General features: G+C 34.6%; 1 protein-coding gene across 6 annotated transcripts in view; it reads right to left on the bottom strand.

Annotated features, from left to right (window-relative positions):
* Positions 1-18,624, bottom strand: part of DDHD1 (DDHD domain containing 1) — a 67,531-nt gene that overhangs the window by 3,191 nt on the left and 45,716 nt on the right. For 4 of the 6 annotated variants that reach the window (XM_025295500.3, XM_025295501.3, XM_025295507.3 and 1 more), the window contains 6 exons: positions 17,362-17,624; positions 15,662-15,737; positions 11,208-11,357; positions 8,332-8,584; positions 7,137-7,328; positions 4,489-4,572 (listed from right to left, as the gene is read on the bottom strand). In XM_025295500.3, coding sequence (XP_025151285.1) covers positions 4,489-4,572; positions 7,137-7,328; positions 8,332-8,584; positions 11,208-11,357; positions 15,662-15,737; positions 17,362-17,624 — 1,018 coding nt within the window. The remainder of the gene's footprint in view (positions 1-4,488; positions 4,573-7,136; positions 7,329-8,331; positions 8,585-11,207; positions 11,358-15,661; positions 15,738-17,361; positions 17,625-18,624) is intronic. The other 2 variants (XM_025295502.3, XM_025295506.3) reach the window with 1 other exon arrangement.

The following is an 18,624-nucleotide window of genomic DNA, read 5'->3' as shown; positions in this document are numbered from 1 at the left end:
CTCAAAGGGCCACGACGTAGTCTAGTCTCTATCCTGTCAGCTGGGCCAAACATGCACCTGGGACATACCTGTGCTCAAGAATCCACTGGCTGGGAAAGTGAAATTAAGGACTTCATTTACAACAGTGCTGTCCTCAAATAGCTCAGTAAATTCAATTAAGTTTTTTCTAAAACACACAGAAAGTCCTTGTAACACGTGAGAAAAATCACCTTACCAAATCCAAGGCTATACCACTGCAATTGGTTCATCTAACAAATCCTTAAGAGATAAAACACTTAGACAAATGATAATTTCATCTTCGGGAATCCCTCGAAAGCTGTCAATAAGCCATACAGTATTTTGAAGGGTCTGTCTTAAAAATAAAAATCACTACCGTTCAGACTCAAAATCTGCTCTTTTGTTCAGTGTGCTAGTAGGTATAAAAAGTAAAAATTGGCAAAAATTAAGGAGGTTGGAGAAAAAGCTGGGTTTTGCTTTACCCAGGAAGTTTGGAAATCGCATAAAGGAAATCACATCAATTTAGTGCACAATTTCAAATAAACGTTTAGCTAATGTTTATTTTAAACAATACCATTTGGTGATTTAAAAATGCCTTTATAGTTATTTTTCTATTCAATTGTGCTTTTCTGACAAAGAATGTCCATGGATCTTATCTAAAAAATTTTAGATAAGGTTTATTTACACTCAAACAGTATAAATACCCAATCAGGTTATAAAGCACTATGAACTATATTGACATAGACTTTTTACAAAACTGCTATTTTTCTCATTTAAATTATAAGCTAGTCCATAAGAAGTCAGAAATAGTTGAAATCCACATGTTGAACTGCAGGATAGGAATGTCAATCTTTTATTTTTCGTATTCCATGGGACATCTGTGTTAAAATTCGTAGGTACATTCTGGCATAACAGACAAGAAGATGAAAAGAAGAAATGAATTCTTAAACACAACTTGACTCCTTGAAGAGGAGTCAAGGTGAAGTCAGTTATGAAGAAAAAAAGGAGAAATAAGAGGAAAAACAAAGAGATGGGAAATACACATTAAAATTGGTAAAGCCCATACCATGTTATTTCTAAGAATTCCTTTTAAAGGCCACTGTAGAATGCCTTCCTAGTCCAACAGTCTTAAACAACTGTTATTCTAAAGTTAAAGGGAGATTTTTCTTGTTACAACCAGTGTTACTCGGCTCCACTTTGATTTTATGTCCCTGAAATGTATTCTTAATGTGCTATCACTGTGCAACACTGCCTTTCGTATACTACAAACCCAAATGATGAATTTATTGTCTCCTTATGTGTCCCTGTCCTTCTTATCACCTACAGGATTTTTAATAAGTGTCATTAACTAGATTGGCTTACCCCATCCCCTCCCTTTCTATTTATCTGTAGGTTGTCCCCATCAAAATGGAAATTTAGGTAACCAGCTTGTACTCGATGAACCTATTTTACAGTCTCTCATCTTCCTTAAAAGGTTTACCCCAGGCAGTCTGGTTTGCAGCTGACACCATATTCGTGTTGGTTTTACAGGTGGGTGGATGGATGGATGTAGGTGTGCCAATGTCTCATCTTTTTCTTTAAGTAGACCACAGAATTCCCAACGGTGTGAGATCACTACATGGTAGTACTATGCTACATATGCTGTGAGATGTGCTCTTGGCCAAAGTCGGCCCAAATCTACACGGAGTTGCCTTGGACCTGCTTTCTCATTATTGTATCAAGAAGGGGTGGCATCAGACAGGTTAGTATTTTCCTAGTTTCTTTCACTGAATTAGGTCAAGAAAACGGAGAACATAAAATCACTTAATCCTTTTCTCTGGAGTGCCTATGAGTTAATATTCCTGTATCTACAAAAAGAGAATTTAAGATTCCTGAAAGTTGAGGAGAGGTAAAAATGAAAAAAAAATTTGCTGGCTTTTAACAATCATCAATAATTTGCTTTCACTGTTTTAAAACATGGGTTGAAGGAAATGGCAACCCACTCCAGTATTCTTGCCTGGAAAATCCCATGGACAGAGGAACCTGGTAGGCTACAGTCCATGGGGGTCACAAAGAGTCGGACATGACTGAGCGACTTCACTTTCACCTTTTATTTTCTTTTTGGGGGAGTCATGCATATGGGCACATTTCCTTCCTTACTCTCCAAGCAAATGTCTGCCATCTACCCAGGCTGAAGGCAGAGTTTCCTCAGCACTCTGCCTTCAGTAGAGTGTTCTTTTGTGCACAGGGCTTGTCAACCTGGAATATGGTGTTAAAAAGTAAAATACATGAATAGAAAGTAACCATTTTACCAACTGGACAGGTTTCTTCTATTTAAAGGGAGTGTCTTAACATCCTGGAGAGAAATTTTCAAAAACTTAATGAATCTTAAAAAATTATCTTATTTATAAATAGCAATTATGATTATAATTGAATGATTTTAGGCTTTAGGTAGATACTAAGAAAACCTTAGTATCTAGTACTAAGTAGAAAGTACTAGTAAAGGAAACTGGGTTTCCAAATGACTGACAAAAGAGTCATTTGCAATATATGCTCAGAGTTCTTGATAAATTATTTCTTATTTTTCCTTTGCCTCAGAGCAACCATATATTTTATGTAGTTAGATGTTTGATAGTCAAGGAATATTTACATTTTGTGACTTATCATAGCTCCAAATATATTTAAAAACATTCTCTAAACATCCTTTATTTTAAAAAAAATAGCAAAAACTCCATAATGAACTTTATAATTAGTTGCCATTTTCTGATCTCCAAATTTCCCAACACTAATCTACTCTGAAAGACATTCAGACACCTAACATTTGACAACAGATGGGCTATTTGGGGAAACACAGGCTCATAAGAACACAAAGGAACTTCTGGGGATGGCCAGATCCGCTGGATCCTCTACCACCTGGTTGGAGAAACGTTCCTCAGCATATTCAGAACTACTCCCTTCTACTCATCCTTGGTTCTTCTCAGAACTAACTTCTAGATCTCTGCATAACCTGTGCTTCCCATCTCTGTGTTTTCGCTTGTGCTGTGCTGTTTCTTTTCTCTGCAATGTCTTTTCATCTCTGCTTATTTAAGTCCTACTTCCACAAAACCTTTTTTTTTCATTTCTCCAAGTGAAAACATTTTCTCTCTCCTTAGAATCTCTGTCATGAGGTTCATCACATTCTACCATAATATCCACCTTCCCTACAAGAATATATGCCCTCTAAAATATACTTAAGTTTCCACATAAGCATTTAACATCTTTATGGGCAGCACTGAAATTGGTTCATCTTGGTGTCTCTTCTAGTGACTATCTACTTGCCTCATGGTAAAATTGTTGAATGAATAAAAACACGAAAAGAGAAAATAGAAGCCATATACATATTACCATCTGAATCAATGTGGTGTAGTTATGACAAGTGGTCTAACTGCTTAGGTAGCTGGGATGGCTTTAAGGGAGTGGATAAAAGGACTACTTGAATGTAGGACAAATAGATTAATGGATTAATTTTCCTTTCTCTAAATATTCAAAAAGCACAAGTCAGTTATTTCTTTACAGAAGTGACTATTACATGAGCAAGGGACTAGAGACAGCACTTATAAAAATCATTTCTTGAGAGGAGTTCACTGAATTAGATCATCACAAACTGCTGTCATAGAGCCAAAAACCAAAATCAGCTTGTTATGCTGACACCCTGTTTTAGGAGCTATATCTAGTCAAGATTTTTTTTTTTGAAAGAAGAAAAAATGCATGAAAATTAGCAATTATAAACATGGAAATTGCAAAATTAGATACGGTTTGAAAATACAAGGAGAAACTTGTAACTTACTTTTTTGGTTAAAGACAAAATCCATTATTTTTAAAAAAGGAAAGAGAAAGGAGATATAGAAAAAAAGGAATGAGAAGTTAAGATAAAAATTTTAAACTGCTAAGATTAATTTTTACTAATACATTTTGAATCTGCTGAAAATCAGGAGATTGAAAATATCTCTTGTAGCCAATAATTTTTTTCAAAGCAAGCCTATACCTCTAAAGACCATTAAATATTTGTGTTGAAACCAGGTATCATCTATGGCATTATAACAGCCCTAGGGATAGTGTTATTAATATCTGAAATAACTAGGAATGATTAAACTCTTTATACTATGAAATCCTTCTATATTTAAATATATTACATGAAAAGAACAGTGAAGCTCTCTGAAGGCTGGAAGGCAACAGAGAAGAAAGAAAATGGCCTAATGCTTTTCTTCTCTCTCTAAACAGTTCCTTCTTTGGAGAAGCATATAGGAGTATGACATACTTTAGCACACTAAGTAACTAATGAATACTCTGGTTTCAGGACCACTACCATTTAAGATTAGGAAATACAGGAAGAGAATACATTTGAAATAGTCTGTTAATGGTAACATTCAAGCTGCTCTCATAGAAAAACTGATCAAGTTTTCAGTGAGCAGAAGAAATCTAAGTAGACCGTTTTTACAGCGTTCTGAATGCTATTCCTGACATATACCATACCGAGGGTATTATCTTTATTCTGTATTACATTTTCCGGAAAAAGAAGTTGTGGGAGATTAAAGAACGATTCTTGAAGTCTGAAATCTGTGGAAAAAAAAAAACAAAACACAAGATGCTGTAAAGTGTTGGCTGATGGTTATAAATGGCCTTCAGTGATGCAGTGGCCAAAAGTTAGAACAATACTCCCAAATAAGCTGATTAATCCTAGCAAACAAAAAGAAGTACACAATTAGGTTTCTGCAAAGAGCTCTGTCATGGAAAATGTAAGCATAATTAATTCTGAAATACAATGTCATAATCTGTTAACGCTCAAACATCCCTCAAATTTATAGTTCATTTAAGTTCTAACCTAGAGGCAAAACAGTGCTAAAAGAAACAAATTCTTTTCATGATATGTTACAAACACAAGGGAGTACAAGAAAAGAAACAGTAAAACCACCAGAAATAAGCCTATACTTTTCAAAAGAAATGAAGAGCAGCTATATAAGATGCTTCAACTTGATGTCAACGAAGTAGTTTCAATTGACAACACTAACTCTTCAAAGAGAGAAACCCTGATTGATCACGAATTCAGTCTGTGTTCATCTTACCCTCAAAAAAGCAGGAGAATCAAAGTCGGTAGCCTTAGAATGAAGGTTATCGAGAAGAACTGAGGCAATCAATGTGAGCAAGAAGGAAGCCAGAATCACCTAATCACAGTGATCAAATTCCAGAAAGAAGATTTAAGGAAGAATGGTTTTATGATTTGCAAGATACAGCCAAAATAGCAATTATGATTTAAGAAATTTATCTAAATCAGGATTACAGAGAAGAGTATATTACTGAAGCAAGTCAGAGGTAAATCTAGAGGATTTGATTTAAAAGGCATAATTCTTCTACAGAAGTTGTCCAGTGTTAAAAGTTGGACTTTTAAAATCTATATCTAAAGATGAAAACACGAAACTAAGAAATCATGTTAGCTCAGTTAGCTGAGTCTATACTTGGTAAGTAATTTACCATTAGAACCAACAAAGAATTTATATGCAAGAATGACAGAAAACATATTTTGTTAAAATATTATAACGCAATAGAACTAAGCATTTCTACCTTCACATGTCCTGGAAGAAGAAATAAGTTTCTTTTTTATTATCATTATCACTTTGAAATTTCTATGTTAAATAGCAAAAATGCTAAAAGACAGTTTTTTCCCTCAGATCCTATAGAATTCTGTGTCTTCTTTACCTCTTCTCTGGGGCTCAAATTTGACCCTGCTCTTCTTGTTCCCTTATTCACCCTAATGTTTACTAGCATCATTGCTGTGCATTAACATTACAAGTAATTGTGGCTTTTTACCCGCCATCTTACAAAATTCTTTATTTTTCTTCAGAAGTTTAGAGTTTTCTTTTGACATCTGCATGTTAAAACAAAATTTTATATTTTCACAATCTCATTTCTGTTATTAAGCAATAAATCATAGAGTAACTCATAAAAAATATGAATTTTGTACAAATATCAAAATCTAAAATGAATTTTTTAGGCAGTGTTCAAAAGGCTTGAAATTATAAAATTTCTAGTATTCAGAGTCAGGCATAGGATTAAGTTTAAAAAATGGAATTGGCCCAAATAGGAATGTCCAACTCAGCAATGGCTAGGATAATTCATCGTGGAGTGGGGCTGACTATGGAGAAAGATCCAGCCTCTAGGACTGTCACATCTCAACTTCCTTTTTAATTTTTTATGAACGGCAATGAATGCTGGTTATTTTAAAATTAAGAGTAGCAGACACGGTAAGAAAACAAAGCCAAGCATCTGAAATGAACTGTTTAAACATTTTTAGAGAAAGAAAATAAAATTTTCTTCTTGCTATAGTTACGGAAAGGAAGTAACTAGTTTCAGAATCTACATTTCCTTATGTAAGTCAATGGAAACTAGGACTCACTAGTTTTACTTCATTGGACATTGATAAATAAGCTTTAAGTTTAGACCCTCAGAAGTAAATGTACACTAAGTGTTTTAGTGTTTCACAACTATTTAAGATTTTAGACCTTATAAATCCACTGGAAAAAATTAAATAAAGCATCATTCTATTGCTAAGTCCAGTATAATTATCCATTCTTTCATTCATTTCTTGAGTATTTTACACAAGGTAGTAGGGACAGGATGGGAAGCCACAGAGTGGATCCAATACAATTAAAGTTTTGAAGGCTTTATAATTAGGTTGATAAAGGGAGCTATGGGATTAGTACCAGGATGGTTTTGGCAGGGCATTTTAAAAACGGTATCAAGAGTAGATATACCATAGATCTGTAGCAACTAAATGAATTTTTAAAGCTGAGAAGACCATGTTTAAAAATAAAAACAAAAAAACTACTTTTATGGGAGTGCTTACCACAAAGAGATTTGTTTTATGCTTGATGTGTAAGATCTCTGTGCAACAAGGCACTTATTAATGTTCTTAACTTAATTCACCCATGCAGAGAGTAAAACTGCATTTACCTGCGAATTATTCCTGAAAATGTAAGTAGAGGAAAAGCACTTTTTTCTTTAAAAGCTAGGGCGGACTTTAGATTACAGAGTGGACTGCTAGTGTTAATATCTTAATGCTCTTTGTCTTCCTCCAGTTTTAAAAAGGACACAGTATAAACCTGGAAAGAAGAGTATGAACTAACATGCAGAGTCAAGAAAGCCAGAACTGCTGTGTGGAAGGGTCTGCGTTGCCACGGTGGTCATGGGCGGTGAGGCAACTGGCTTCTTCTCGTCTTCTATGGAGTCCCTTGATGTCTCAGATGACTGTGATGCAGATGAACGTCCAAATCTTGAGAACAACATTCCTCCAAGTCCCTTTCCAATGCTTGCAGCCCCTGCATTTCACAAAACAGGCCAGTCATTCTGCTGAATTACACCACATACCAGGCTAAAGAGCACCACCCGTAATTACAGTCAGTTGGCAGAGAGACTGAGCCCTAGTCATGTTTTTCCAGGGTGGGAACACAAAAAAATTGCAATTTATATTGTAGGTTTCTAAATAAAAATGGTGTTGAACAGAATGAGAGTTGTACAAACTGTAGGAATATAGCTTCCAAAGAAAAAAAGATTCTATTTTATTCAAGTGATCTTTGCTTTTTAAAGTATTTTATAAGATTAAAAATGTTAATAAAAAGAATCATGCCATTCACATGGGCATATATTTACTATTGGTATGCCTACTCCGGAAGTGAAGTGGATCTGTTATAAAAAGCTGTGAATAAACAATCTCTATGATGAATATCAATGAATCCAGCAGATAGAGCCTGCTTATAGTGCCATCTTGTGGCATTTTATATTAAGGCAACTTGTAACCAAAAGCAAAGGACAAAGTGGCACACAACTGAGCTCCAGCACCACACCAAACACTGTGGGTGGAACTGGAGACCACGCAAAGAGAAATTCAATATTCTTGTTGCTCTCAAGGAGGACACGATTTGAGAGACTTTTAGGACACAGATCAGAGAATGGGTTGGCAAGGGCACCCTTAGTACTCAAGCACACCCTCATTTCACAGATGAGGGAGACGAGCATTAAAAACTACGTGACTTCTCCAGATTTCACAGCAAGTGATGGGGCCAAGGTTAAAATGAGGAACTTGATGCCTCCACCTTTTTGTGTGTGTGTGCATCAAGGTTTCTTATATTCTCTAACCACAGGATCTGATCTAACTAGAGAATTTAGGGCTTTTGCCTTCAAATGTAAGAAGTGAGAGTAGTTAACTCTATACATTAACTCTCAGATGTTTTGTAATATATAGAGTATTTCCAGGTACCTAAAATTTAATGACTATATAAAATTGCTTAAGTTCATTGATGAGGAATACCGAAGAGAAATTACCTAATATGCTTGCTTTGCCTATATTTGTTATAGATTCCCCATAGTGTCGGCGAGACAAGACTGGCGAAGTCACAGGGCTTGGTATTGTTGAGATGCCTTCATTCTCTGAAATTGAGGTAGGATCTTTTGCTGGGTGAAGAAAGCTTGGCTTCATATACTCATAAGGTAGAGGATTGGATGTATTATACCAGTGGATCTGCACAGGTGAAATGTTGCTGTAGTGTTTCAGTATTAATGGTTCTAATCTATAAGCCTTGATGTAAAAAAATTCAAAGAAACAAAACATTAAGGCACAATGCTTAGGTTTTAGTAAACTGTTCATTCTGATTCTACTGTGTGCTGAGAGGACCTTAGGAAATGATTAAAAACCTGACATTCCTAACATGTATTCCTATTTCTTCACTGTTAATAATATGCAGTTTGTCTAATTATATATCCTTAATGATGAGACTACAAAAAAATTAGAGTTAGTCTAGGCTAATAGTGCCCTTTAAATTAGTTTTTCAGTAATATTAGTTGCTCAGTCATGTCTGACTCTTTGCGACCCCACGGGCTGTAGCCTGCAAGTCTCCTCTGTCCATGGGATTCTCCAAGCAAGAATATTGGGAGTGGGTTGCCACTCCTTTCTCCAGAGGATCTTCCCAGGGATTGAACCCCGGTCTCCTGCCTGCGGGCATGAGCTACAAGGGAAGACCTTGTAGCTACAGGGAAGTTTGAACTATAGGGAAGACCTTGTTTTTCAGAGGAATATTCCTTTTTATTATGTTCTGATAACATCTAGCAATTAGATTAATATTAAGTCTCATGAACAAAACTGAAGCAGTAAACAGTAACTTGGAACACAGTAAATAAGCTCAATTTTTAACATCTAAGCTCTCAGTTGACCCTATTTTCAAGCAGATTAATGTAGTACATGCGATGATGATATAAGACCATTTGTCTAAGGTGAAATAGGGATGATATAGCAGAAAAGGCAATGGACTTGGCATATAATTCCCTGCATTCATATTCTGGCCTCTGTCACTTATTAACTATATGACACTCACCAAGTCACAAAGTCTCAGAGCCTCAGTTTCTTAAGCTGTAGAAAAGAAATAATACTTCCTAATTTCTACTACCTCAGAAGGATGTTGGGAAGAATAGATAAGTTTGGAAAAACTGCCTAGCACAGTTCTGACATAACTATTAAAAAAAAAAAAGCACAGAAAAACTGTAAAATGAATAACAAATAATTTGTAATAATGAGTTTGTAATCCTCCATAATACAGCTGACCCTTAAACAACACAGGAGTGAACTGCATGGGTCCACCTATATGTGTGTGTTTTTTTTCCATAAATAGATATTAAAGCACTACATGGTCTGCAATTGGTTGAATCTGTGGATACGCAACTGTAGATATGGAGAGCTGACTATAAGATTACACACCAATTCTTGACTGAACACAAGGTTGGTACCCCAACCCCAGAGCTGTTCAAGGATCAACTGTATAATAAAGTTTAAGATTATACAAAATATAGCTCACAGTTCACCTACAATCTTAAGTTCACTTTCAAGTTATAGGAAAATCAGTAAAATGAATGGATATAACAATACACTTAAGGTCTAATTAGGTGTTTTGCACATGTTTTACTTAATCGTAACAACCTTGAGGTAAATATCATCATCTGCATCATATAGATAAAAAATAGATAGTCTCAGAAGTGACCTGGCCAAGATTGTACAGTCAGTATTTGAATTTAATACTAGATTCCATTTCAGTGAAATTTATTTCTTAAATATAGTAGTTTTGATTTTTTTTAACATATGGAAAATTTTCTAAAATTCTAGCGTTTAGTCAATGTTATATTTATTTGGTAAAGCTGTTTTTCAGAAAATAAATGCTATTTAAAATAGTTTGTCTTAAATTTAGTTATATTTAATACTTGTTCCCAATATGATTTAATGAAGAATTTTTCTCATCCAAAAATCTTACTTCACATTAAACTGTTCACCTGGATGCAAGATCCTTATTTACATTAGAAAAATTTATTTTTATTTACAAAAATTTAAATTTATTTACATTAGAAAAATTTACAAACATAACAGAATGCAAAAATCCAAAATGTTGTAATTCTACCAGTCTAAAATAAATTCTTCCACTTTTCCATGTTTAATACACAGTATTTAAATATTCTCAATTTTAAGAGGATCTACCACACACATTTCAATGTTGCAACATGCTTTAGAGAACAAAGTATTTAAAGTGGATTTTTAAATTTTATGGCTACTACATTACTGGAATTACAACTGGTTAAGGTTTGAAAGTTCAGAATACTCCTGTCCTTTGGATTAACTGGATAGTACTTTTACATTATGCTTTCATTCTACAAATACAACATAAACAGAACATCTTTAAGGTATTTTACTTCCTAATCCCTAAACCAAAGAAAAATATTTAAAAAATATGAACTTATCAAGTGTAATAGATAAAGCATACCTCAGAGATAATGCATGTTTGCTTCTAGATCACCGCAATAAAGTGAATCACACAATTTTTTTGGTTTCCCAATGCATATAAAAGTTAAGTTTCCACTATACTTAAAAGTCTATTAAATATGCCACAACATTATGTATAAATAGCAAAATATATACCTTAATTAAAAAATAATGCTGTTGGAAAAATGGCATCAATAGACTTACTCAATGCAGGGTTGCCACAAAACTTCTTTGTAAAAAATAAAAAACAAAACTGCATTATCTGTGAAGTGCAATAAAATAAGAGATGTCTGTAAATGAATACTTTCTCATCAATTCAGCAGTACCTTGCAAGATTTCTTACAGATTCTCTTAGGAAAAATTTAATATTGAGACACAGATATCCATATTTACAACTCACCACTGGATCTGTTGGATGGAAAATGTTTAGTAATCGGTTACAAATCTCTCTGGGCAAAATATGGTCTTGACTTCCAGTGTTTCCCGGGCGGATGCCACGCAATGCCAAAAAAACTGCTAGTGGGGATCCCATACAGAAGAAATTTTCAACCTACAATGATAAAGTCACCCTAAATTTAAAAAATGGTGAACTGTTTTTCAAAGAATTTGGACATAATGTAATATATGGTAAAATACAAATAATAAAATTATCTCCAAATATATATCATTTTAAATGAGTTGTGTCTAGATTGTATTTGCATTACTTGTTAAATATATAACCACCATTAATTATTTTAAACTATCCAGGAGCAGCTTCAGTACCTTTAAATGTAATAGAAAATGAAGAATGAGAATAAGGAGAAGGAAGACTTATTAAACTACTATTTTGTGTAAAGTAATATTAGGTATTCTGAAACATAATAGACCAATAAGGCTGAGCTTCTACACCCAAGAGTTTATAATCCTGCAGAGGAGACAGAGTAAAATAGTGCATAAGAGAGGGAAAGTGTGCTACAGGTGAATAGATAAAGGATGTGCACTGGCCATAAGAGATGAAGAGGATTTCCAAAGTTGGGGTTGGGATACACTGGGGCTGGAAAGATATTCCATACTGATAGAACCACATGACCTAAAGCTGAGGCGGAAAAGAACCTGGCTTAATTTAGAGGAGAGAAACAATCTGATAAGGTTGAAGACTGGCTATGGGGAAAATGTAACTGGAATGAGAAATGTACAGAACCTTGACTATTTGACTAAGAAAACAGGGCATAATTTATTTTACAGGTAGTGAAAGAGAACAGGATTTGGCCCACATTTTAGGAGGGGAGTAAATCTGGTAGTAGCTTGTGAATGAACTGGAAAATTAAGTAAACCACATTTTTGTTCATAATTAGTTTGAGGTATCTGAACATACCTAACAGGTAACTGAGAATTTAGGACAGGAGATATGGAATTGACTATGTCATCATCTAAGTCTATGTGTCACCATTACAGAAGTGATATATAACACTGAGAGAATGGATAAAACTGCTTAGGAATCACTTAGGATAAAGTGGCTTTAAATAGAACTACAAGGAACGTCTGCATCTGATGAGTAGGTAAAACTACAGAAGAGAGGGTTAAAGAAGAAAGAGAACCAGGATAATGAAGCAGCATGGAAGTCAAGGGAGGAGAGGGCTTCAAGAAAAACAGGGTAGTCATGAGTACTGGATTACATCCAGAACATGATAGCTTTCCCTCCTAAACCCACTTTACCTCTCTATGTTCCATATCTTGATTCAAGGTATCACAAATTCATTCCTCCCTCTTATCTCCAACATCTAAGAAGTCATTCCAACAGATTCTAACATTTCGCTTCATCACTTCTCCTCTGGACTATACTGTAACAGTGTCCCTGCCCCCAATCTTACATATCTTTAATCTCTTCCCATGCCCTTGGAGATTTTTTTTCCAAGTGAAAAAGTACATATGAATGAATATATATTTTGAAATGGTAGCTTAAAGCTAAATAAAGTTTAAGAAATTTTTGTTTTTAAAGAATGGAGTAACTTAAAGATGTTTGAAGGCTGAAGAACTGTATTAAGAAAAATAAAAAATATAAGAAAAAGCATCTGGAATAACAGTGACAGGGATGAAAGCATCAATTCTGAAAGGATTACTCTCTATAAAGTGAGAAAAGAATAAAAGATAAAGATACAAAAATAGTTAAGATAGAAGAGAAAGCTCTGTAAATCCTTTCTGCTTGATACACACATGCATGTGTGCATGCACACGTACACCCCAGCAAAATGGTTTATACATTGGTCAGGCACTTCATAAATGTTTATTAACTTGCTAAACCCATGGATTAAACAACTTTTCTTCGTTTATGATTGATTTGCAGTTTGGTTGACAAACACAAAGGAATTACTTATCTCTCCAGTAAGAGTAATGACTGCTTTAGTGTTATCTACAGCTGTCAAAAGAATTTTGTGGGTGAAGAAAAAATACTTTAGACATTTAGTCTAAGTACTCTGTATAGAGATCAATGAACAGAGGAATTCAGAGATATTAAGTAATCTGGCTAATATTACATTACTAGTTAGTGGCAAAGCCTCATGATCACAATCAAAGTCTTCTACTCTCCAGATTAATGTTTGTTGATACTTTTTTTGCTCTTTTTAAAGTTCAGTGGTCACATGTGACAAATCTAATATTTTATTCTGAAAGTAAAGTCATCTGCCAGTTAACAGGCATATAAGACTTCTGTTTCTTTTAGAACTCTGAAGTTCTAAATAAATTTGCCAATGTATTACATATTCCTTTTTGAGCATGCATGCTAAGTCATTTGTGTCCGACTCTTTGCAACCCCATGGACTGTAACCTGCCAGGCTCTCCTGTCCATGGGATTCTCCAGGCATGAATACTGGAGTGGGTGACCATTTCATTCTCCAGGGGATTTTCCCGACCCAGAGATCAAACCAGCATCTCTTACGTCTCCTGCATTGGCAGACGGGTTCTTTACCGCTAGTGCCACCTGGGAATTTTAAATTTCAGTTATCTGTATATTTTTCTCTATAAGTAATTACATAATTAAAAATTCATATTATTAGACTACATGACCATGTATTAGAAAGATATACCAACTATAGGGTGTCAACTTAAAAAAACACGCAACAGGAAATTGTGAGTTAGGTTTTATTTGGGGCAATATAAGGACTGCATCCTGGGCGACAGCACCTTAGGCAGCTCTGAGAAACTGTTCCAAAGGTGCAGGGGGGAAGGTCAGTATATATGTGATTTTGGTGAAGGAGGAATACATGCAATCAAGCACATATTTTTCCAGAAGGTTTCTGCTAGTCACGAGCAACAGTCATCACTATGAATGATTTTAGTGCTTTTAAAGACATGAGGAGATACAAGAATTGTGCTCATAAAATTGGCTCGGGAAAATACCTAGCTATCTGAAGACCTGTCCTGCCAGTCTTCCCAACCACCCCCCAAATCCCTCCCGCCCCCCGCCCTGAGTACAGAATGCCTCATTTCTGCTCTTCACCCTGAACTCCTTTCAGGGGGCTGCTGAAGGTTAGCAGCTGCAGCAGCACATGATTTAACCCTTATGGAGGTAGATGGCAAGTCCCAATTTGTGGCTGACAAGGGCATAAATTCTAGTAAGGTGATAATTTAATTTTGAGATTCTAATATACTTAGTGGATCATACTCAACAAAACCCAGGACATGAAATAGAAGAGTTTATTTTTCCTATCAGAGCAATTCTACATATTTAACATTGATCATATATAATAATGGTGGTAGATATGGAACTCAAATTCCAGGTGGGGGTGACTTCAAAGACTATGCTCTTATGGGTTTTGAATGTATCTTATAACTTTATTATACGGCTTATAAATGTTTAAGTTAAAAAAAAACTTTATAAGTCAGAGAAATAGATTGAATAAGTATGTCTGCATCATTCTAGCATGTAACACGTATGTTAAGTTCCTATGATAAAACAAACAGGTATCAAGAAGAGATAACACAGTATACTAGACATGGGCATATATTCAACTGGAAATGAGTATTAGGAGACTTATGTCATGCTCCATTTAACACTGCAAATAAGCTGTTATTCAGCTATAAGCTGTGTCCTTTCCAATAGGCCAATGTCAATGTCTCTCTGCTACTTTTTATTCTTTAAACCACTGTTAAGACAGATCTATTCTGATGCTCAAAAACCCTGAAAAGCTTTCCACTATCCCATCAAATCTAGGTTCTCTTCCTACTTTCCCACAGCCCCCATGCCCTGCATCTTGTATCTTCTAGCTGAACTGGCTTGATCACCTTGCTCCAAACTAACTGCATTACATGCACATCTTGTGCTTCTGTCACACACTTCAGCTGACACGCCAGCTTTCCATCCGTGGAATCATCACTGATATACTTCCAGCTATTTTCCTTACCATATACAACTAGTTGGTCACAAATGTTTAATTTTAAATACTAGATATTTCCCAGATCTGTCTCTATTTTTGGACATACTATGGGTTATACCCCTCCACACCTTGGTTTATGCTGTTTTTTTTTAAGAACAGAGCATTTCTTCTTTCCTCTACTTGGCAATATCCAATTTACAGAGATTAAGTACAAATGTCATTCATTTATAAACCTTTATAGGCAAAATCAAACCTCCTTCTTGTGCCTATATATTATTCTATATAATAACCCCAGTAATGCCATGTTATGTATTTTGAGCCTTGTCCATTCTTTTCTTGGTAGAATCTAGAAACCAGCAGGGTCCAACACACTGTAAGGGTTCAAAAAAAAATTCATTTCAAAGAATAATTAGGATTTCATTTGATCCCTAACGTCATGCTTCAAATGATGCTTGACAAAAAATTGAGATGAACAATGAAAATCTGATCTGTCTTTCCTTACCTTAAATTTTAAGGCAGGTGTTTGTGTCATAGATGATGCTTTCAATCCATGTAGCCGTTCTTCAATTTCTCGTAGCCTAGGGAGGAGTATGAGATTACGTACACATTCACATTCATGATTTCGTAAGTATTAGATGCTCACTAGTCTACTAAGCATAAAGAAATCATCCAATTCCTCAAATTAATCCTTGACAGTATTTAATAAATGAACTTGCTGTAGTACAGAAAGTCTATAAAAGTTTACAAAATAATTAGTAAAAGTACCCCATTCTTCCAATACATGCTGTTAATAGGTTTTGGAGGGGGGAGTCTTTAGTAAAATGTGAGGCACATACAAGCATATACACACTTTAAAAAAACCACACCAAATGTTCATACCACACCCTTTTCTATGGCTTTCCTTTTTCTACAGTTAATAATGAATCTTAGCAATCTTTTCACTTCATTGCCTCCTAACCTACTTCAGTCTTTATAACAACTGTTTAATTGCCCATATCATATAGATAAACCCAGTTTAGCCTTTCTCTGTTGATGAACACAGGTTATTTCAACTTTTTCCTAATACAATGCTCTGTATGTACTTACATTTAATAAACAGTGGAACAAATTTAAGAAGGTTCAGTTCATTTTCTAAACCTTTAAAAAACATTTTACTTGAATTTGTCTAAAATACAGCGTTACAAAAACAAAAAACAAACAAAAAACACAGTGCTAAAGTTTGCAACATGACATTTTCTTTCAAAACTATTAGCTATTTTGATACTATAAAAGTTATGTGTTTTCCCTATGGTACTTATTAATAAAATTCTAATGAAATCCTTAGACAATTTCTATATGACGAAAGTAAATTCAATTCTTCCTGAGTAAAAGTTTAAGTTAACTAAATTGGCTGTTTTATATAATGCTATCAAAATGAGTGATGTTTCACAGATCTCTTAGAGTCAGTTGAATGACCATCAAAAGAACAAGAGCATGTAATTAGAGATGTAGATAGGAATGTAGCAAAGAATTAAAAGACAGTATCAGGCATATTCTAGGATTAACAGAATCAGGGGCTTATTAACTTAATGGATACTTATAATCTTGAGTGCGTCTGATACAATAGTATATATATTTACTATTTTTTAAAGAAAATATTCTAACACATTAACAGTTCTCACATGAGATTATGCATGATTTTTATACTCTTCTTTCTACCTGATTTATGTTTTATATTTTGTTCAATTAACTTATCTACCAGTTGTATCAGAAGAAAAAAATAGATAATGCATCCAATTAAAAAAGATAGTATCAGAAAGGATGTAAATGATTAAATAATTATAAAATCTGTCTAAAATATATTGCCAAGAAAAAAGGGCTTTAAAATTATTTTCAGAATACTAATAAGGTGGAGGCCCATCAGATTCTACACAGTGACTCAGCATGGAATAAGTTTTAGATTTCATTTCTAATTAACTGTGAAGAAAAAAAGAGAAGCAAAAAGAGGAAGATGGTAATTTTATGCTACAGAAAACACATGTAATTAGTATCAAAATTAATAGTCTCTTGCTTGATTAGGCATATTATTCAATAATCTTTGAATATTCTATTCTGTACCCTAAACAATGTATTTTTTCTTTATTATGAAAAATCTGAAGTTTTCTACTAAGAAGTCCAGTGATTCCATGAAGACATTTTAATTTCTTTTAAGAGATTTTTTACCGTCGTTTTGTTATATAGAGTTCATCAAGAAGATGACGTTCTTCGTAGCTCATCCATCGTTCATCAGGCAACTCTTCTTCCTTCTGCAGCAACTGTTCATAGAGTCGAACTGGATTCCAGCCAGTCATTATGTCATAAGTGATCACACATCCCAAGGAATGTGACACTATTGAGACTTTACCCCCTTTTTCCTCAAAGTTTGGATTCCGGGAACAGAAAAGGGAATATAATCGATTGAGCTCTTGCTGAAGGCCTTTAACTAGCTGTTTGAAATCAGAAAACATCAAATTAGAATAATCACTTCTATAAAGGTTACTTCTAAAATCAAATACACTAAGAAAGAAAAATCTATTACTAGCCAGATATATCTAGGTTATTAAAATTACCTCAGCTGCTTCAGAACCCTACAGGAAATGATATAAGGTAAAAGTGAGTCACTCAGTCATGTCTGACTCTTTGCAACCCCATGGACTATACAGTCCATGGAATTCTCCAGGCCAGAATACTGGAGTGGGTAGCCTTTCCCTTCTCCAGAGGATCTTCCCAATGTAAAGATATACATAATATTATAATCCATAGCAACACTACAGAACAAAGACAGATGTTACCCACACAAATTCTTTCAGTCCTTAAATCAACTACTTAAGCCAACAGTTTCATGCATTAAAAAAAAAAGTTCCATGCAGATTCTAGTAAGATTTCCAAAAAGCCTCTGGATATTTTTTCTTCATTGTAATGGACTTATATGCTATTCTAAAGTCTTATACCTTGTACTTTGTAAGCTGCAGTAAATTTAGGAAAAGAATATCTGAGTTTATGATAACAGGGTTACTAACATTATATATGTAACATATTATATACATTATTACTTTCTGCATTTAGAAAGAGTAACGTAATGAAAAGTCACTGTATGACTAAGGAAAATGGTTATGTTGATGTACCTGATATCCCAAAATTCCCATCACATTCCCACACATAATATAAAGTATTTTAAAATACTTTAAAAAAGTTCTATTTTAAACAAGTAGGAATTTTTTAAGGTTTAGAAGTTAATAATGTGGGAAGTTGCTGGGAGCCGGCATATTGCATATTGAGTGCATATTGCATATTGAGTGCAGCACTTTCCACAGCATCATCTTTCAGGATCTGGAATAGCTCAACTGGAATTCTATCACTGCTGGGAGCCAGCGTGAGGAGCTCCACCCATGACAAAGGTCACGAGGAAGGAGGCTCAGCATACGCAAAGGCGGGATCGAGCCTCAG

Source organism: Bubalus bubalis, chromosome 11, assembly GCF_019923935.1.
Source record: "Bubalus bubalis isolate 160015118507 breed Murrah chromosome 11, NDDB_SH_1, whole genome shotgun sequence".
In the NCBI taxonomy this organism is placed as follows: domain Eukaryota; kingdom Metazoa; phylum Chordata; class Mammalia; order Artiodactyla; family Bovidae; genus Bubalus; species Bubalus bubalis.
The sequence above is the reverse complement of the archived record's forward strand: the minus strand, read 5'-3'. Positions and strand labels throughout refer to the sequence as shown.